Source organism: Microcaecilia unicolor, chromosome 6 (genome assembly GCF_901765095.1).
Source record: "Microcaecilia unicolor chromosome 6, aMicUni1.1, whole genome shotgun sequence".
NCBI classification, from domain to species: domain Eukaryota; kingdom Metazoa; phylum Chordata; class Amphibia; order Gymnophiona; family Siphonopidae; genus Microcaecilia; species Microcaecilia unicolor.
The window spans coordinates 8,240,989-8,263,274 of NC_044036.1; the positions used below are offsets into that span (position 1 = coordinate 8,240,989).

Sequence of the window (22,286 nt, forward strand, 5' to 3'; positions counted from 1 at the left end):
GGGCACTTGGAGGGAGGGAGGGAGGGAGGGGGATATTTAGAAGTAACGTTCTGGTACAGAGGTCTGGCCCTTCTCAAACTAGCCAGGAGGCAGCCAAACCCCTTTTCGGAGTGAAACAGGATCCACTTAGAAACCGAAACGCTGTCTGCCCTCTACTCTCCGTGTGCCTTTCAAGTTATGGGCAATAATTAGCTATTACTTGAAGTTTTTCATTTCATATCTGAATGGATATACACCACAGAACATTAAACCATTTATATTATATATATATATATATATATATGTATATGTATATATATAAACTTTGTTTCTTTTTAAACTGATTTTTAATGCCAAAACATTTTGCAGAACTGAGAAAAATATGGATTTAATGTTCGTTGCTCAACTTTTTTGCCATTTAATCACAAAAAAACCCCGGAACATATTAGTATGTAATGTTTGAATCTATCCATTTATACACAACATTGTAAACATATATAATTTATATTACATGTGCTTCGGGGTTTTTTTTTTTTTCGTTTCTGTATTTTTTTTTTTTTGTCTTTTGTCACCAGATCACTATAAGAAAAAATAAAGAACTAAAGCCCAGTTCCAAGTTTACTATATACCTGTTCAGGGTCCTCTCCCCTCCCAGACACATGCACACACACAAACACACGCGCACACACGCCTGTAACTCCTCCGTGCCATGGGTGGTCCACGATGGTCCAGGTTACAGGAAAAGGAATGTCCCACGTCCCTCCTGCAAGTCATGAGCCATTTTAGTCCTGGAATTGCAGCGAAATGAACGGGGAGGACAAGGTGCTCCTGAGAGAGGGTCGGCTTTTGCCCACAGCATTTCTTGCAGTGCGTTGACAAAACAGGAGGAGGAGGAGCTGGAAGTGGCTTCCTCATTTTTTAGTCCTCTTTTGAATGTCTTTGTGTTGTAGGTTTTTCCCTTCTCTCGCCGAGATGGGATCGAGTGGGCATCGGCGCTGGGTTCCATGGGTCCCAAAGATGCCTCCTGTATCACCTTCCTTCCCCTTCACAAGTAGATGCGTCTCAGGTCTCCTGGTGATGTGATGGTATTACACTGGGGACACAGTTTCTTTGCACCCTGCAAAAAAGCAGAAATATGAACACACAATCAGGGAGAATCTAAAATCCACATTTTTACACCGTTTGTGCGTGTAAAATTTCAGAATATTCCCACTTAGCCACAGAAGTGCCAGGAGGGTATCTAAGCGATACTATAAGGGCACACCTGTGGAACAGCATGTAAATACAAGGGGGGCGTACACATGGGTGGGGCTATAAGTTATCCTGGTGTAAATCTCGCACATACTAGTGCCCAGAGGCTGTTGCACAATAATCTCGGGACACTTAGCGGAAGTGTCCAATTATACAATTGCCCCTCATGTGTTTCTCCTGTCTCCTGAAGAAAGTAAAAAACTTTGAAGACACTTCCTCTACTGCCATGTAATTAAATAAACCTTATACAGATGGTTACATCAGGATGCCAGAATAATGTTGATCAGAAGATTACGGAAGCGTCAACTTAAATACATTAAAATGATGTACACGCTCTGTCCACAACAGTCGTTAAGTGTGGTACAATCAAGTAAATGACTTCTACAGCACTCACAACCCTGTGGCCTCTTCCCCCTGATGAATCCTGGACTCTACAGTAAGCAGCACTGGAGCCGGTAACAGCTCCTCACACCCCACACAGGTTTGAGGAACCATTCACATCCTACACTGTACACAGTCATAAGTGACACGCAGTCGGGTCACAAGAAAACGGCATGTGGGAAATGGAACTTCATGACTTCTAATGAAATCTATCAACTTAATTGCCATTAAATATTAACTACCCAATGCACTGCAGTGATGAGGGTGTGATACATTCAGCAGTGAATGCAGAGGGATCATCTGTCAGCCATTCTAATAAAAAGGTGGCAGGTAAGAAGCCTACTGCTCAGAGTGGGGAGTGGAAGATGTCATGGGCTGACCTGGCGTCTGTAACAAATGACTGAATAAAAAATGAGCAGCGAGGAAGTGAATGTGGGTCTGGAGAACATTTGCCTGTGAAGGAACCACATCTCATAGGTTTCTAGGTTTCAAAGGTTTCTAGTTTAATTTTCTCTGTAGTGATTTGCACTCGTTGTGTGTAACTCTCCACCGCTCCCACAAAAGGGATATTAGTGGCAGGAATGCCCTCCTTCCCTGGCAGCAGGATACCCTCAATCTGCTGGCATTATACATTTCCCATTTCTCTCTGCCCAGGCCAGCTCTTCCTTAAGTCTGTTTCTGGAGATCAGCAATGACTCATGGAACTTTGAACTGATGTACTGTCTGCTGCATGGAAGCTAGAGAAAGAGATGGCCAAGGGTATAGATAGCAGAATATTTTCTAATACTTACACACGCATTTCATTTATATAAATAAACATACCTGTTACTAATTCTTAGAGTGCACCAAGCAAAAAGGGCCCACACTGCTTGTAGATACTTTTCCCCCTGAAAAACAATGCATGTCGCTGCCCCCCACCCATTGTGGCCTAAGCCCGCCTACTTTTCCCCAGGGGCGTAGCCAGACTTCGGCGGGAGGAGGGGTCCAGAGCCCGAGGTGAGGGGGCACATTTTAGCCCCCCCCCCCGGCGCCACCTTTGACGACCCCTGCCGACGACCCCTGCCGACCTCCACTCCCGCCAACCCTTGCTGGCGGGGGACCCCAATCCCCGCCAGCCGAGATCCTCTTCTTCCCGCGAAGGCTTCGTTCTGTTTCTGTGAGTCTGACATCACGTCAGAAACAGAACGAAGCCTTCACGGGAAGAAGAGGACCTGCTCAGCTGGTGGGGAGTGGGGTCCCCCGCCACCAAAGGTAGCCCACGGTGAGGGAAGGTCGGCAGCAGGGGGGTCCAGGGCCAAATCTACGGGGGCCCGGGCCCCCCTGGCCCCACGTAGCTACGCCACTGCTTTCCCATATATATTACTGATCCTCACATAAATTTATAAGCAGCCTCTTTACCCTCAAATGTATACATCTGGAAAGACTGCCTGTCCACGCCCTGCTTCACTCTGTTTATACATCTACAGCAAAGCTATGCAGCCTCTCATTTTAGGTCTCAGTTGGTTCAACCTCTCAATGCTGTATGTCACACTATTCCCTAGAATCCACGCTGCTATTGGATTTAAATTAGATTTCTGTGTGCTCCAGCAACTAAAGAACATTCTTCCATAGACACAGAGGCCTTGCTGCAGTAAGTGGTGCATTACAAACGTTTATACTTGCTAAAGCCACAAGAACATAAGAGTAGCCATATTGGGTCAAACCAATGGTCCATCTAACCCAGTATCCTGTTTCCAGCAGTGGCCAATCCAGGTCACAAGTACCTGGTAGAAACCCAAATAGTAGCAACATTCCATGCTACCAGTAAAAGGAAAAGCAGTGGCTTCCCCATGTCCCTCTCAATAGCAGACTATGGACTTTTTCTCCAGGAACTTGTCCAAACTTTTTTTAAACACAGATACGCTAACCGCCGTTACTACATTTTCCATGATTGTGTGGCTGCTCTATTTATGATGCTAGTATTTGATCATGACGGAGTGCAGCTCTGGCCATCTTTTGGGCAGGTTAGATAGACCATCTGGGCCTTTATCTGCCATCATATACTATGTTACTACGATGCAGTAAACTACAGCAGCATTAAAACGGGCGGACTGACAGAAAAATACTATACAGCACGGCTGCACGTTAAGGTATCTTCCATCCCGTCAGGCTACAAGAAAGGACTGACTCACACGCTGACAAGAAGGAAGACATTTGGGAAAACACAGGTGGGAAAAGCATGCAAAGCATGGCTCATGGAATTCTTTCCAACTCCTCTGCATGTGCTCAGCTTTTAAAGGAGAGTAGTTTGCAGGGTGGTAGTTTTTCAGAGAAGGAACAATTTGAGGGTGGAGAGGTAGTTTTCTTATGTGGGAGTAGATTTTTGGGGGTGAGGCAGTTTTTCCGGATAGGGCAGTTAGCGAAGGGTGTGGTTTTGGAATGATGGGGCAGTTGTAGAGGGAGTTACGTTTTTAGAGGTGGAAGGGAACTTGCAGGTGGCTAGTTTTCGGGGTGGCAGTTTGTAGGGTTGGGAGAGTAGAGAACAGGAGGAATTGTCTTAACTGCTATGTTTCACAGTATGTCATTTTCTATGCTACAGAAGTTGAACTCCTCCTACAAAAACGTCTTGGGCCATTTTTGAAGGAACTTATTTCTCTGGAAACTCTGCTCCAATTTGGCTTATGTTCAAATTCAGTGTGTTTTTCCCACATGCCAAGTTTCGCCAGTGACATACCAAGGGTGGGGGCGGTCTGCCCCGGGTGCACGCTGCGTGGCTGTCAGCTCCGCCTATTCCCTGCTCCCTCTGATATTTCCTGTTCCGGGGCAGGGAACCAGCAGAGCCAACAGCCGTTCAACTGCTCCCTGCACACCCAGGATGTGATTGTGTGTGTGTCAGCCCCATTTTCACAGTTATTTTGCCCTCAGACATTCTCAATCACATCTGAATAATTCTTTTAAATCTGTTGGGCTGGAAAGAATAAAAATGGGTGGCAAGCCAGGCTCCCTGCTCCTTCAGGACAGGGCTTCTCCCTCCCAATTTTACAGGTAAGTTTGGGGGGGGGGGGGGGGCAGGGCCTACCAGGGCAACTAAGGATCTTGGAGCTCTTTTCTGCTCCCATGTTAAGATTTCTTTTAAGAGAGAAAAATCACTGGAGAACCCTGCATTGGAGTAATGATTCAGTGGCACATAAAAACCACACTCAATTTTAGCAAGTTTTACATTTTGGGGGGAAAAAAATTAAAACATTGGGAGCAATCTGAAGTTCAGTGGTTCGCATGCACATCATTCTACCCTTTACCGCAGGGGTGGGCAATCACAGTCCGAGGACCACAATCCAGTCAGGTTTTCAAGATGAATAAGCAGGAGATTAATTTGCATGTACTGCTTCCATTGGATGGAAATAGATCTTGTGTATATTCATTGTGGAAATATTGAAAACCCAACTGGATTGTGGCTCGTGAGGACTGTGTGCCCACCCCTGCTTTAGTGAATGCCGATTTTCTCACACTTAATATACTTATTGTATCAGGAGTAAGGTTAGTGCGGAAACCTCTCCTCCTCCCCCATTCTCTATTTCTATGGATAAGACTCTCATCCTTCCTGTGTCATCAGCTCGTAACCTTGGGGTCATCTTCGACTCCTCCCTCTCCTTCTCTGCACATATTCAGCAGACTGCTAAAACCTGACGTTTCTTTCTTTATAATATCAGCAAAATTTGCCCTTTCCTTTCTGAGCACACTACCAGAACCCTCATCCACACTCTTATCACCTCTCGCTTTAGACTTGCTTCTTACAGGTCTCCCACTTAGCCATCTCTCTCCTCTTCAATCTGTTCAAAATTCTGCTGCACGACTAATATTTCGCCAGTGTTGTTATGCTCATATTAGCCCTCTCCTCAAGTCACTTCACTGGCTCCCTATCCGTTTCCGCATACAGTTCAAACTCCTCTTATTGACCTACAAGTGCATTCACTCTGCAGCTCCTCAGTACCTCTCCACTCTCATTTCTCCCTACATTCCTCCCCGGAACTCCGTTCACTAGGTAAATCTCTCTTATCTGCACCCTTCTCCTCCACTGCTAACTCCAGACTCCGTTCCTTTTATCTTGCTACACCATATGCCTGGAATAGACTTCCTGAGCCGGTACGTCAAGCTCCATCTCTGGCCATCTTCAAATCTAAGCTAAAAGCCCACCTTTTTGATGCTGCTTTTAACTCCTAACCCTTGTTCACTTGTTCAAAACCCTTATTTTATCATCCTCACTTTAATATTCCCTTATCTCTTGTTTGTCCTGTTTGTCTGGCCTAATTAGATTGTAAGCTCTGTCGAGCAGGGACTCTCTCTTTATGTTCAAGTGTACAGCGCTGCATACGTCTAGTAGCGCTTTAGAAATAAGTAGTAGTAGTAGGGAAAATCAGAAGTAAACTGCTGTGCTACAGGATAATGCAGCTTACCACACTGAAGCCAGAATGCCACAAAGCCATGCCGAGATACTGATCAAGTAGTGGCTCAGAGGGAAGAGCGTCCCCTACTGAGCTACCATCAAGATCCTACCGGGAGAGGGGGGCGGGGGAGGAGAGGTGTGGGGCTACCTGCAGGGATGGCCGTTACTTTCTTCTCAACTGTTGATCTTCTTTTAAAGAGCAAGTGACAGGAAGGTTACTCCAGGATAACACCCCAGACCAAGTAGATTTCTGCATGGGGCCAGTGAGTGGAAAGCAGTATGAAACACTAACATGTCCACTCCAGCATGTGGCTTCTTGCTTGCATCGTATTTAGAGAAAGAAGACCAAGAAGTAAACAGAATCATTCTGTCTGAGTACGACATGAGAAGCTGAACATGGGAGGAAAGCTAGTGGAACACCTCAGTCTCAGAACTGCCAGAAATTACGAGGCAAAGGGGACAACCTGAGCCCCAACACTGGCAACGGGAGACAGAGAGAGAGATTTAAGTATGCCAGAGTTTAATCAATGAGAAGTGCAACCTGTGCAGACAAATGTCAGATACAATTCTGACCATGCAGTAACATAGGCAGCCAAGACCCCTCGGGCAAGCTGTGTACAACGCTGGTGTACAACAGCCTACAACTTGGCCGCAGCTTTATTTAATTACAACAACATATCTTAACCCTGGGCATACCCAAGCCACTTTCAGCCTCCGGCTCAATCACCCCCAAGCCGAGTCCGCCGCACTAGCAAGACTTGGCTAATCTTGAACAGGGCTCCCCGCCGCACAGCAAGGGAGCCGTATGGTAACCGCAGCTACCAGCTGCCTAGCAACATTGTCAACTGGCTTGGGTACCCCGCCCAAGCTGCGACAATTTCTACTTGCATAAGGTAAGGTTTACTGGGGGGTTGGGGGGGGGGTTGGGTGTACACAGCTTGCCGTGGCGACCGGAAGAGGTCGACCCGGCTCCCATCGTGGGCTTTTAAGCCCCTCTCTGGTTCCTCCCGATGCCCAGCGAGGAGCCTCTGGCGATAGGGGATGTCCCTTCCCTCGCCTCCCGCTGGGACTTGGTGGGCATGCCCGTCGGGGCACGGCGCCATGTTATTTTTGGCTCCGTGCACCCTACGGGGCACTGCGCCTTGCATGTCTTTATCTGCCGACTCCTACAGTGCAAATTTCCCCTCCAGATGTACATTAGCTTGGGGTCTTTCCATCCTTTGCCTACCAATGAACTTTCTCCTCAATATAAAAGTTCTGTTGCACAGCTAAATCACACCTACTTGAACTGTACGATAAGCACTCTTTCGGGTCTTACACAATGCTCTGATTAAATTTCTACAAATTGTTTATTACGGAAGAAACAGGTTGCTTTTGCCTCTTGCCAGCATATCTTTGCACGAGAGCGGACCCCCCACCCCCCCCCCCATGGGCAGGAGTGATTAGGCATGCTCTCTCACACTCCCCTCCCACTTGTTAAAGGAACAAAAGGTGCTTTTGTGACAGGAATAAAGGAGACACCTTAATTAGAACAATGCAGGCTGGTAAGTATTAAAACAGGGAGCCCAGCTGCTGAACACCAGTAGTTCCTGGGCTGGGGATGGCGGAGAGACAAAAAGGGCAGCGGTAACAAGATTACACACACAGACTTTGATCAAGACACAAAAGCGGCAAGGCGTTCCAGGGCTTTTATTGCAGTCTTCAGGCTACGTTTTAATGGTTACATTAGCAGGCAGAGAGATTGTGAGCAGGGACTTCTACAGTCCCCCCCCCCCTCTCCTGCTTTAATAAATTGTGCACTGCAGGGAGGGGGCAGGTCTATGTAACTGATGAGCAGGAGCTTATTAAGGGCTTCCCAGCACAAGTGGCAAGTTCTGAACTTTGGGTTGGTCTTTTTTTTTCTTTTAGCAGGCAGAATGATTGCTATCCTTGATTAGGGAACGCAGAATTGTCTGTATGAACAAATGTGGTTTTCACCTTTGCCCCTCCACACAGTCCAAAATAGTGAAAGAGCAAAAATGTATACATGCACCAAGTGGGGAAAGCATGAGGGAAAGGGAAATGGGACTTGATATACTGCCTTTCTGAGGTTTTTGCAACTACATTCAAAGCGGTTTACATATATTCAGGGGGCAATGGAGGGTTAAGTGACTTGCCCAGAGTCACAAGGAGTTGCCGTGGGAATTGAACCCAGTTCCCCAGAATCAGAGTCCACTGCACTAACCACTAGGCTACTCCTCCACTCATTCCACCAATAAGAGCCAACCTCATCAGTGATGTCACAATGGCTTGATTGCCCAATACAATTCCCCAGGATCAAAGTCCACTGCACTAACCACTAGGTTCCTCCTCCACTAGCAACATTCCATGTAGCGCTATAGAAATGCTAAATAGTAGTAGTAGTAGAAGCCTGCCCTTGCAGATCACCAGCAGTGTTGCCAGGTGGGCGGTTTTACCGCCCAATTGGGCGGTTTTCCGCGCCCCGCCGCGGGAAATTTTTGCCCGCGGCGGGTTGCGGTTTTTTGGGCGGTTTTTTAGGCTTCCGGGCGGCTTTTTGGGCGGCTTTTTGATTTTTTTCGGCCGCGGGGGGCGGGGTTAGTGACGTTTTTGGGCGGGGTTAGTGACGTTTTGGGCGGGGCCGATGACGTGGGAGGCGGGGCCGATGACGTGGGAGGCGGGGCCGATGACGGGGAGGCGGGGCTGATGACGTGGGAGGCGGGGCTGATGACGGGGAGGCGGGCCCGATGATGTGGGAGGCGGGGCCGGTGACGGCGGGGGCGGGGCCGGTGACGCGGGGGTGGGGGTGTCAGGGGCGGGGTTTGTGTTTGGGCGGGTTTTGGGCTGGTTTCTGGCCCGGATTGGGCTGGAAAAAAAATTTCTACCTGGCAACCCTGATCACCAGTTCAGCTGCATACGTGCAGGACATCAGACTCACAGAAACAGAAGCCTGCGCGGCCGCATTGCTGATCTACAAGGGCAGGCTTCTACATGGAATGTTGCTAGGGGAATAGCAACATTCCATACAGAATCTCAAATAGTAGCAACAGAATCTCAATAGTAGCAACATTCCATCTAGAATCTCCAATAGTAGCAACATTCCATCTAGAATCTCTAACAGTAGCAACATTCCATGTAGAATCTCCAATAGTAGCAACATTCCATCTAGAATCTCCAATAGTAGCAACATTCCATCTAGAATCTCTAACAGTAGCAACATTCCATGTAGAATCTCCAATAGTAGCAACAGAATCTCAATAGTAGCAACATTCCATGTAGAATCTACAAATAGTTTCAACATTCCATGTAGAGTCTCAAATAAGGAAAGGGAACTGGGACTTGATATACTGCCTTTCTGAGGTTTTTACAACTACATTCAAAGCAGTTTACATATATTCAGGTATTATTTTGTACCTGAATACATGTAGGAGCACGGCTGATGGAATTCCTTCCAAACCCTCCGCGTGCATGTGTGTGCCTGTCTTCTGAATGGCGTGGTACAATTTGGATTTAACTTCTGTTGTTTCTATAGTAGGTCAAACTGAATTACACCTAGGTACCATGTCCCCAGAGTGTTTTTTAAGTAACTGATAGTCAAGTGACTTGCCCAAGATCACAATGACCATGAGTGCGATTCTCAGCTCACTGCTCTAATCATTAGGCCACTCCTCCGCTCAATAATAAAATGAAACCACCTGCAGTAACAGATTGCAGGTAACGAGCAGCAGGGTCCATCTACAACATAAGATTTATCATACTGAATCAGGCTGAAGGTCCATCTAGTCCACTATCCTACTGCCAAGAGTGGCCAATTCAGGTCTCCAGTACCTGATAGAATCTTACAATTCATGGTACTGACCCCAGGAATAAGAACGTCTTTCCTGGATATACCTTAACAATAGTTTACGCATTTTACTTCTAGAAAGTTATCCAAACCTTTTTTACATGCTAACTGCTTTTACCAGGTCCTCTGGCAACAAACCTGCCCCGTAAGGTGGCTAGTTGTACCCGCTGCTCCTTGCAGAACGTGCTGGTTGCCGTCTTTGTTTTCGAACTGAACCTGCTGTTCGGTACAGGTTACACCCCTCTTGATCCCATCCTCTTGATACACAGGAATCCTCGGTATTTCGCTACTGTGCTCCAGGCACCCACCATCTTTCGGTGAAAAAGTATTTCCTGATGTTGCTTTAAGCTTCCTCATTGCAGCTTCATTTCATGCCCTCTAGTTCTAGTTTCCTTGTCCCTCCTCTCCTCTAGGGCCTGTACATCTTCAGGTCGTCAAGTCTTTTCTCGTACGTCTTCTGGCACAGACCCCATACCATTTTTTTTTTAACATTTGTACCCTGCGCTTTCCCAATCATGGCAGGCTCAATGCGGCTTACATGGGGCAATGGAGGGTTAAGTGACTTGCCCAGAGTCACAAGGAGCTGCCTGTGCCTGAAGTGGGAATTGAACTCAGTTCCTCAGTTCCCCAGGACCAAAGTCCACCACCCTAACCACTAGGCCACTCCTCCACTGTTGCTACTATTTGAGATTCTACATGGAATGTTGCTATTCCACTAGCAACATTCCATGTAGAAGTTGGCCCTTGCAGCTCAGCAATGTGGCCGCGCAGGCTTCTGCTTCTGTGAGTGTACGTGCAGGACGTCAGACTCACAGAAACAGAAGCCTGCGCAGCCTTCTACATGGAATGTTGCTAGTGGAATAGCAACATTCCATGTAGAATCTCCAATAGTAGCAACAGAATCTCAATAGTAGCAACATTCCATGTAGAATCTCCAATAGTAGCAACATTCCATGCAGAATCTCCAATGGTAGCAACATTCCATGTAGAATCTCCAATAGTAGCAACATTCCATGTAGAATCTCCAATAGTATCTATTTTATTTTTGTTACATTTGTACCCTGCGCTTTCCCACTCATGGCAGGCTCAATGCGGCTTACATGGGGCAATGGAGGGTTAAGTGACTTGCCCAGAGTCACAAGATGCTGCCTGTGCCGGGAATCAAACTCAGTTCCTCAGTTCCCCAGGACCAAAGTCCACCACCCTAACCACTAGGCCACTCCTCCACTCTTTCTCTCTATTTATATCCTTAGCAAAATATGGCCTCCAAAACTGAACACAGTACTTCAAGTGGGGCCTCGTCAATGACTTGTACATGAGCACTTTCATCTCTTCATTTCTGCTAATCATGCCTCTCTCTCTGTGCAAGCCTAACATCCTTCTAGCTTCGATCCCTCTCCTGTTCTGTGCGCATCAGCCTCTTTGCCCTTATCAGATACAACTCCTTTGGATTTCTGCACCCAAAATGCTTGACTCTGCATTTCTTCACATTAAAACTTGACTGCCGAGCTTTAGACCACACGCACTTCTCATGTTTTCTACTCCCCCTGGGTTTCCGCTCTGCTGCAAACTGTGTGTCATCCACAAAAAATGTAAACTCTTCCTCCTAACTGTGTTCAATTCCCACTGTAGCTCCTTGTGACTTTGGGGAAGTCACTAAACCCTCTTTTGCCTCAGGTACAAAATAAGTACCTGTAAATAATATATAAACCGCTTCTTTGATTGTAATCACAGAATGGCAGTATATCAAGTCCCATCCCCTTTCCTTAATCTTTCAGCAATATCGCTCACAAAGACAGTGAACAGAAGAGGAACACCAGTACTCATCTGCCACAGAATGTAGTAAAAGCAGTTAGCTTAGCAGGGTTTAAAAAAGGTTTGGATAACTTCCTAAAACAAAAGTCTAGAAGCCATTATTAAAATGGACTTGGGGAAAATCCACTGCTTATTTCTAGGAGAACAGCATAAAATGTTTTGTACCAGGTACTTGTGACCTGGATCAACCACTGTTGGAAACAGGATGCTGGGTTTGATGGACCTTTGGTCTGTCCCAGTTTGGCAATACTTATGTTCTCTTTATTTGGTAAGGGTTTGTCTGTGTTTTGCGTGTGACTGAGGTGTGGTACTATGCTCGCATGTAGTTTCTTTGTAGAGTCCTGAAGAAGTCCCAGTGGTAGGTGTACTGGTGTAATGTATGTAATGCTGCCTTTTCTTAGGTAGGGCTCCCGTTTTTTGAATCATAGGTTTGCTACATCTATGCTGTGTTATGGTTTTTGTTTCAGGTTTTATATTATTTCACAATGTGCCTGGTAGTGGACAGATTTATGTTGCTATTACTCAGCTGATATTATTATTTACTGCATTTGTATCCCACATTTTCCCACCTATTTGCAGGCTCAATGTGGCTTACAGAGTCTTATTAAGGCATTGACAGTAAAGGATGTCAGGTACAGTTAGTGATATATCAAGATTAGGTGGGTGAGTAGAAAAGACTTAGTTGGGTAAGTATAGAAGGTGGATTGTCTTAAATGGTTGGGTTGGCGAAGTATTTAATTGGGTTATGGGTTTTCTTTGTAGACCTTGTTGAAGAGGTAAGTCTTCAGAGATTTACGAAAGTTGGTCAAATCATGGGGTAATGCATTCCACAGTTGTGTGCTCACGTAAGAGAAGGTAGTGGCATGTAGCAGCTTCTATTTTAGTCCTTTACAGCTGGGGAAGTGCAGATTGAGGAATTTGTGGGCTAATCTTTTGGCGTTTCTGGGAGGCAGGTCCATGAGGTTTAGCATTTAGGTTGGGGCGTCTGCATGGATGATTTTGTGTACCATCGTGCATATCTTGAACGTGATGCATTCCTTAAGTGGGAGCCAGTGGAGTTTCTCTCTTAGAGGTCATGCACTTTTAGATTTAGTTTTTCCAAATATGAGTCTGGCGGTGGTGTTCTGCGCTGTTTGGAGTTTTTTGATAGTCTGTTCTTTGCAGCCAGCGTAAAGTGCATTGCAGTAGTCCAAGTGACTTATTACCATAGATTGTACTAAGGTCCGGAAGATGTATCTCGTGAAGAAAGGTTTTACTCTTGAGTTTCCACATGGAGAAGAACATTTTTTTCGTCGTATTCTTCACGTGGGTATCAAATGTGAGGTTTCTATCAATGGTGACTCCGAGGATTTTCAGATTTTGTGAGATGGGAAGTGAACAATATGGTGTGGTTATGGTGGTGAAGTTGTTTGTGTTATATTGTGAGGTAAGTACAAGACATTGTGTTTTTTCTGCGTTAAGTTTTAGCTGGAAGGCATCTGCCCAGGAGTGCATGATTTGGAGGCTTTTGTTGATCTCGTTGGTGATTTCATTCAGATCGTGTTTAAACGGGATATAGATATGATAATCAAAACATAAGTACATAAGTAATGCCACACTGGGAAAAGACCAAGGGTCCATCGAGCCCAGCATCCTGTCCACGACAGCGGCCAATCCAGGCCAAGGGCACCTGGCCAGCTTCCCAAACGTACAAACATTCGATACATGTTATTCCTGGAATTGTGGATTTTTCCCAAGTCCATTTAGTAGTGGTTTATGGACTTGTCCTTTAGGAAACCGTCTAACTCCTTTTTAAACTCTGCCAAGCGGTAACCGCCTTCACCACGTTCTCCTGCAACAAATTCCAGAGTTTAATTACGCGTTGGATGAAGAAAACTTCTCTCAGATTTGTTTTAAACTTACTACACTGTAGTATTTTTTCTTTTTGTATGGTAACGTCCATTGAGAAATGTGCTAGTTCTCTACACTTGTTATCAGGGGGGGACAGGGCTTTTGTGGATGCAGAGCACGTTTACATTTAATTCATCAGAACTGTCATACTGTGTCACAACAAAGGTCTGCGAGGGTCATGTATTCAGTGTCGTCCATCAGGTGTGAACCGACTGAAAAAATGCTGAGAATAACTGATCTGAAAACTCTTTGCTTATACCAGGTTTGGAACAGTCTTCCTGACCAAGAACAGGTAGAAATTCCGAAAATGCTACAGTGTTGACAGTGAGTTTAAGTCCCTCTCCCCAAATTTGGAAGTGCTGTTTCTAGCCAGGTCATTGTTCCGAGAGGCACGGCATCAATTTTAGAATCCTGACTTTTTATTAGAATGCTTCATTTACTAGAAAATGTAAAACTGATCGACAGGCTTGCACAAAATGGAACAGGAAGACCTAGCAAATTTTAAAATCTAGCTCTCATTGCAGATCCCAAGCAGGTAAAAAAAAAACAAAAATCAAAACAAATCGATAATTTATGATGCCCAAGGTCTACAGACTGTGTCAGAACCAAGGGCAATCCCAATCGTTCAGTTATAAAGCAGGTCAAGTAGAGAAGCTAGAATTTCTAAAGCTAAGAGACACAAATTTTTAGCAGTTCACCAAGCGACTGCAGTCTAGAAAGGTAAATGTGGTAAAATATCAAACTATTACACGTTACTGTAAACAGATTTTAAATGATGAATGTTACAATTTAACCACAGGGTGCCACTGTCCCATGTTAATGGGTATTAGCAGGACACACAGCTTTAAGGTTCAGTGAGTCGAATTTACAACAATGAAAATGAAATAGACATCTGAATCTCTAAGGGACAGTCCATCGGGGATGAGGGTGCGGTAGTATTGGTGGTGGGGGTGGGGTGGGAAAGCATTTGCAGTATGCCTATATGGCATTATTTCCAGTGGGGGGCGGGGGGTGAGTGTATGTGTATAGATACATTTTTCTATGCTTCTCCCATAGAAAAGAATTGGGCCATTTTTTGGAACCCTCAGTTCGTTTTCAAATTTAATGTGCCTTTTCACTAAATACAGAAACACAGAAATACGTAGGCAGAATGGCAGATAAAGACCATAAGTACGTAAGTGTTGCCATACTGGGAAAGACCAAAGGTCTATCAAGCCCAGCATCCTGTTTCCAACAGTGCCCAATCCAGTTCACAAATACCCGGCAAGATCCCAAAAAAGTACAAAACATTCTATACTGCTTATCCGAGAAATAGTAGATTTTCCCCAAGTCCATTTAATAATGGTCTATGGCCTTTTTGTTTAGGAAGCCATCCAAACCTTTTTTAAACTCCGCTAAGCTAACCGCCTTTACCACATTCTCTGGCAACGAATTCCAGAGTTTAATAGACGTTGAGTGAAGAAAATTTTTCTCCAATTCGTTTTAAATTTACTACATTGTAGCTTCATTGCATGCCCCCTAGTCCTAGTATTTTTGGAAAGCGTAAACAGACGCTTCACATCTGCCCATTCTACTCCACTCATTATTTTATAGACCTCTATCATATCTCCCCTCATCCACCTTTTCTCCACTGCTGAAGAGCCCTAGCCGCTTTAACCTTTCCTCATAGGGAAGTCGTCCCATGCCCTTTATCATTTTCGTCGCCCTTCGCTGTACCTTTACTAATTCCACTATATCTTTTTTGAGATGCAGCGACCAGAATTGAACACAATATTCGAGGTGCGGTCGCACCATGGAGCGATACAAAGGCATTATAACATCCTCATTTTTGTTTTCCATTCCTTTCCTAATAATGGATATGACCTATCCAGTCTGCCCATCCATGCTATCTTCTCTCCCTGTCACTCCCTTAGAGCTATTGTGTACTTGTTCCAAGCTCTCTTGAATTCCGATACTGTTTTCATCTTCACCACTTCCACCAGGAGGCCGTTTCACAAATTCACCACCTTTTCCGTGAAGAAGTATTTCCTCAGGTTGGGAAAGAATACATGAAAACAACATGGAGATGAAGCAGCTCCATTTCCCTTTCTGTCTTTTCTAGTGATACACACAAAAGGAGTGGCCTAGTGGTTAGGGTGGTGGACTTTGGTCCTGGGGAACTGAGGAACTGAGTTCGATTCCCACTTCAGGCACAGGCAGCTCCTTGTGACTCTGGCCAAGTCACTTAACCCTCCATTGCCCCATGTAAGCCGCATTGAGCCTGCCATGAGTGGGAAAGCGCGGGGTACAAATGTAACAAAAATAAAATAGATACTATCGGAGATTCTACATGGAATGTTGCTACTATTGGAGATTCTACATGGAATGTTGCTACTATTGGAGATTCTACATGGAATGTTGCTAGTGTGACTCTGGGCAAGTCACTTAACCCTCCATTGCCCCATGTAAGCCGCATTGAGCCTGCCATGAGTGGGAAAGCGCGGGGTACAAATGTAACAAAAATAAAATAGATACTATCGGAGATTCTACATGGAATGTTGCTACTATTGGAGATTCTACATGGAATGTTGCTACTGTTGGAGATTCTACATGGAATGTTGCTATTCCACTAGCAACATTCCATGTAGAAGCCTGCGCGGCCACACTGGTGATCTGCAAGGGCCGACTTCTACATGGAATGGTGCTAGTGGAACTGAGTTCAATTCCCACTTCAGGCACAGGCAGCTCCTTGTGACTCTGGGCAAGTCACTTAACCCTCCATTGCCCCATGTAAGCCACATTGAGCCTGCCATGAGTGGGAAAGCGCGGGGTACAAATGTAACAAAAATAAAATAGATACTATTGGAGATTCTACGTGGAATGTTGCTACTATTGGAGATTCTACATGGAATGTTGCTACTATTGGACATTCTACATGGAATGTTGCTACTGTTGGAGATTCTACATGGAATGTTGCTATTCCACTAGCAACATTCCATGTAGAAGCCTGCGCGGCCACACTGGTGATCTGCAAGGGCCGACTTCTACATGGAATGGTGCTAGTGGAACTGAGTTCGATTCCCACTTCAGGCACAGGAAGCTCCTTGTGACTCTGGGCAAGTCACTTAACCCTCCATTTCCCCATGTAAGCCGCATTGAGCCTGCCATGAGTGGGAAAGCGCAGGGTACAAATGTAACAAAAATAAAATAGATACTATTGGAGATTCTACATGGAATGTTGCTACTATTGGAGATTCTACATGGAATGTTGCTACTATTGGAGATTCTACATGGAATGTTGCTATTCCACTAGCAACATTCCATGTAGAAGGCTGCGCAGGCTTCTGTTTCTGTGAGTCTGACGTCCTGCACATACGTGCAGGACGTCAGACTCACAGAAGCAGAAGCCTGCGCGGCCACATTGGTGATCTGCAAGGGCTGACTTCTACATGGAATGTTGCTAGTGGAATAGCAACATTCCATGTAGAATCTCAAATAGTAGCAACAGTGGAGGAGTGGCCTAGTGGTTAGGGTGGTGGACTTTGGTCCTGGGGAACTGAGTTCGATTCCCACTTCAGGCACAGGCAGCTCCTTGTGACTCTGGGCAAGTCACTTAACCCTCCATTGCCCCATGTAAGCCGCATTGAGCCTGCCATGAGTGGGAAAGCGCGGGGTACAAATGTAACAAAAAAAAACCCCCACCTCATTCCTGCCTTGAAGCACCCTAATATTTCATCAAGATTCCCCCTTTACAAACACATACAGCTCTGCTAACACAGCTCCAATCTGCTCTACAATATCTTGTGCTGTTTGCCAGTCTAATCGTACTAGAACAGATCGCGTGGTGATACTGTGATTGAGCAAATGTCCATTACTGGTAAGAATGTCATGACGTGTCACGGCACCTTCAGGAGGTGAAAGATTATTGCACTAAGAATCTTGCACCCTGCCCTACCCTATCCTGAATTATAGCAAGGTTTGAAATCAGGAACTCCAACAAACATTTTAGGCCACTTTCTTTCTACAAACCCTTTGTTATTTCTGAGAGAGACTAGGATTTGCAAGCGAGCCCCATGCCCCACCATGCTCTTACCAGTGTCCTCAGCCAGCACTCCTCGCAGTGCACATGCCAGCACTGAATCGATGTCAGGGGCATGGTATACGAGTCCTGCCAAGAACAAGTAAAGAAAAAGTTACTGTTGTGTAACTATATAGTCACACACAAAAGCCTAGAAACCTAGTCAGTTTATCCTGGTCTCTACAGTGGGCACAGATCACGTTCTCCTCTATTCCTGTTTAATTTAATACACTCCCTCGTCCTGCTTTCAAGGAGGAGCAGCCTGGGTTACAAAGTGTAAAATGAGGCATTTGCAGAACCAAAACTGAATCGTCTCAGATAACCACAAGGCAACCAGTCGATATAACAAAGGAGAAGGCAACTTTAATAATACCTTCAGCTACTAAGGAGGTATTACAGCTCCTGTATAGATGTAAGTACACAAGTATTGCCATACTGGGACAGACCAAATGTCCATCAAGCCCAGCATCCTGTTTCCAACAGTGGCCAATCTAGTTCACAAGTACCCGGCAAGATCCCAAAAAAGTACAAAACATTTTATACTGCTTATCCCAGAAATAGTGGATTTTCCCCAAGTCCATTTAATAACGGTCTATGGACTTTTCCTTTAGGAAGCTGTCCAAACCTTTTTTAAACTCCGCTAAGATCAACCTGCACTTCATGTAGACACCCAGAGGGGATGGATGTACTTTAGAGAAGGGCTACATATATTTTTCAGGTGAACTTCAAAGGCAAGGGGTCATGATCTTGATTTAGAGATAATATGAAAAAAATACATTTTTAGTCACAGGGTGGGAGATGCCTGGAATAACCTCCCAGCAGGTGACGGAAACCAGTACTGTGACAAAAAAAACAAAAAACAAACATGCCTGGCTGAGAGATGGCAATAATGCAAGCAACCAGCCCTTTGCGCCACTGAAAGCAGAGAGAGAGAAAGGGAATAGCAAAAAGGTATAAAGGAAGCATGAACACAGCAGTACTGGAGGCCATCAGATAACCAGGATGGAACAACGCTCCAGAAACCAAGCTGGTCAGTGCTGGCACATTGGTAACGGACAGGTAACTATTCATCACAGTGATAAGAACCGAAAGGTAGAGGAATTTGGGATTCAGCTGACGCTAGATGCCATGCACTAGCTAGACTGGTTAACTACAAGTTATAGCTCTCCACAAACCACAAGCATCAGTTTTTGAACATGGCTGAACGCAATCAACATAAAACCTAGCCGAGTATATCTTGAGATAATTATACAGGCACAAATCTCATTTTTATTTAATTCACATCCTGTCTGTCTACAAAATACTAATTCAATACAGTCTTGATTATCTAACGTAAATGGGATTGCCCCGGTGTCGGATGGGTAAAAAGTTGGATAATAAGGAATACGTTGCATAAACCCCTCAAACAATAAAGGCACACAATTACTACTACTAATCATTTCTATAGCACTACTAGATGTACACAGCGCTGTACACATTATATGCAGGTACTTTCTCTGTCCCTAGAGGGCTCACAATCTAAGTTTTGGTACCTGAGGCAATGGAGGGTTAGGTGACTTGCCCAGAGTCACAAGGAGCTGCAGTGGGAATCGAACTCAGTTCCCCAGGATCAAAGTCCACTGCACTAACCACTAGGCTACTCCTCAACTAGCAACATTCCATGTAGAAGCCTGCCCTGGCACATCAGCAATATGGCCGCGCAGGCTTCTGTTTCTGTGAGTCTGAACGTCAGACTCACAGAAACAGAAGCCTGCGCAGCCTTCTACATGGAATGTTGCTAGTGGAATAGCAACATTCCATGTAGAATCTCAAATAAGGAAAAGGGAACTGGGACTTGACATAGTGCTTTTCTGAGGTTTTTGCAACTACATTCAAAGCAGTTTACATATATTCAGGGACTTATTTTGTACCAGGGGCAATGGAGGGTTAAGTGACTTGCCCAGAGTCACAAGGAGCTGCAGTGGGAATCGAACTCAGTTCCCCAGGATCAAAGTCCACTGCACTAACCACTAGGCTACTCCTCCACTCATTCCACCAATAAGAGCCAACCTCATCAGTGATGTCACAATGGCTTGATTGCCCAATACTTGGCTCACTTCTGATATTGTGATGTCATAAGGGAAAGGGAAATGGGACTTGATCTACCGCCTTTCTGAGGTTTTTGCAACTACATTCAAAGAGGTTTACATATATTCAGGTACTTATTTTGTACCAGGGGCAATGGAGGGTTAAGTGACTTGTCCAGAGTCACAAGGAGCTGCAGTGGGAATTGAACTCAGTTCCCCAGGATCAAAGTCCACTGCACTAACCACTAGGCTACTCCTCCAATAGCAACATTCCATGTAGAAGCCTGCCCTGGCACATCAGCAATATGGCCGCGCAGGCTTCTGTTTCTGTGAGTCTGAACGTCAGACTCACAGAAACAGAAGCCTGCGCAGCCTTCTACATGGAATGTTGCTAGTGGAATAGCAACATTCCATGTAGAATCTCAAATAAGGAAAAGGGAACTGGGACTTGACATAGTGCTTTTCTGAGGTTTTTGCAACTACATTCAAAGCAGTTTACATATATTCAGGGACTTATTTTGTACCAGGGGCAATGGAGGGTTAAGTGACTTGCCCAGAGTCACAAGGAGCTGCAGTGGGAATCGAACTCAGTTCCCCAGGATCAAAGTCCACTGCACTAACCACTAGGCTACTCCTCCCGATTTTCAAAAATTGTTCTAAAACAAAGATGTTTAATAGAAATAAATGCGATGATGTGGCATTAGCGAAGATCGGACAATCGAGACTGTACTGTACACAGAACACTCTCATGTCAATATTATTTGGGAGAGAGAAAGAGGAAGATTTACCTCACATTTTTTCTAAGTTAGCTAAAAGTGAGTTATACTCAGGTACAGTAGAGGGCTAACAATCTAAATTTGTACCGGAGGTAATGGAGGGTTAAGTGACTTGTCCAAGGTGAAAACGAGCATCAAATGGGATTAGAACCTTAGCTGCCCTGGTTCTGGTACTATTACCAATTAGTGCTTGTTAAGTGCTGTTATCAAAGCTGATTAGCTTGTTAAGCCAATTAAGTTGTGCACACAAATACAGAATACGCCTGGCGCGCTATATAGAATCCGGGGGAACATGGCTGAGAAAAGACAGATGATCAGAAGCAAACGCGGGCGCTAGAGGTTGTTAGCACCATACTAGCACCTGCCTTTGCTACCACCCCTTGATCAGAGCTAAACACATTCCTCCTCAATGGCACGCTGTCCTTAGCAAACCCTACGCCAGCTTGGAGTAGGCGTTAGGGTTTGCAGACCATTGGGGAGGAATGGTGAGCCATGTCCAGCACGCATTTGCATGCTAGCAGGCCCACCATTCCCCCAGTGCAGCCCCCCCCTGCAGCAGCAGGAACCCCGACCCCCCTCCAGCGACACGGGGGCTGGAGGACCTCCAGTGCCCCCGATCCCCTTTGGAACTAGTTTGGAGGGGGCTGGAGATCTAGTGGGTCTTCATCCCCCCTAACCTTTCCCCCCCCCCCCAAAGCAAAGCCCTGGTGCCCCCAACCTGGTGGTCTAGCGGCCCTCTTCCCAGCCCCTTTTGTTTCTCCCTTATATCGTGTGAAGCCCCACTAAGCACATCACAGGATGCACTGGGCAGGGCTGAGCGTAGCCATTTAGAAGACGGTGCTGGAAGAGAAGGAAGTCTACCTCCCTCCTCCAACAAAGGTACGGGGGGATGGGGAAGAGGGCCCCCAGACCATTAGTTCAGGAGGGCTTGCTTCGCGACCCACTGGGACACCAGGGCTTTACTTGGGGGGGGGGGGGGGGGGATCTCCAGCCCCCCGAACTTGTGTCGAGGGGGGAGTTTGGGGGGAACTGGTTGTCTGCTAGACCTCCAGCCCCCATGTCGCTGACTCAGGGTGGGGGTACTAGGCTAGCAGGGCCATGCTGTTTGGGGTTTGGTGGTCCCATGAACCTCCAAGCCCCTTTGTTTGACAGGTCTGGGCTTTTGACAGCCCAGACCTGTCGAAAAAAATGCAGGAGGATTGTTATTGAGCGCACGCTCAAGCACAATCCTCCCGCACTATGATCAGAGATAATAGCGTGCTTAAATTTGCATGCTATTATCTCTGATCATAGGGGCAGTAAAGCCCTGTGCTGTTCCAGTGCTAATTTTAGAGAGCTGTCGGGAACAGCTCGGGGTTTTCGTGCATCTGGGCATGAAAGCCTTGGGCCTACAACACTGGCTGGGAGCTGCACTATCGGCTGCAGGATGAACCAGCCCTCGCCTTGTACCCAATCATCCATTAGCCACCAGAAACCTGGGTAAACTAACTCCACCCAGAAAGAAGCAGGTCTCACTGCTCCACATCTCATCTCCTTTTAACCTGGTGTGGGGAGGAGTAAGATTAGAGCACTAGCTAATGCGCATAACGTCCCAAGTTTGGGAGCGATGTTGACCTGCAAACTGTGAGCCATTAGATGGAGCTGCTGTCCTGCCTTTAGGGAGGTCGAGGGGCAAAGGAACATACAGAACTTATTCTGCAAACACTCAAGCAGATACATATATAAACACACACCCCACAAGTGGTACACAGAGAATGCCCAGTGCACACACATTTATTCAAACCGAAAGTCAGAAGCATTTTTCCTA

At 45.8% G+C, this 22,286-nt stretch overlaps 1 protein-coding gene across 4 annotated transcripts in view; it reads right to left on the reverse strand.

Moving 5' to 3' along the window:
* Nucleotides 1–351: 351 nt before the first annotated feature.
* The window catches only part of RNF220 (ring finger protein 220), a 739,925-nt gene continuing 717,990 nt past the window's right edge, over nt 352–22,286 (reverse strand). For all 4 annotated transcript variants that reach the window (XM_030206266.1, XM_030206264.1, XM_030206265.1 and 1 more), the window contains 2 exons: nt 17,653–17,727; nt 352–1,096 (listed from right to left, as the gene is read on the reverse strand). In XM_030206266.1, the coding sequence (XP_030062126.1) occupies nt 1,025–1,096; nt 17,653–17,727 (147 nt within the window). In that variant the 3' untranslated portion in view covers nt 352–1,024. The remainder of the gene's footprint in view (nt 1,097–17,652; nt 17,728–22,286) is intronic.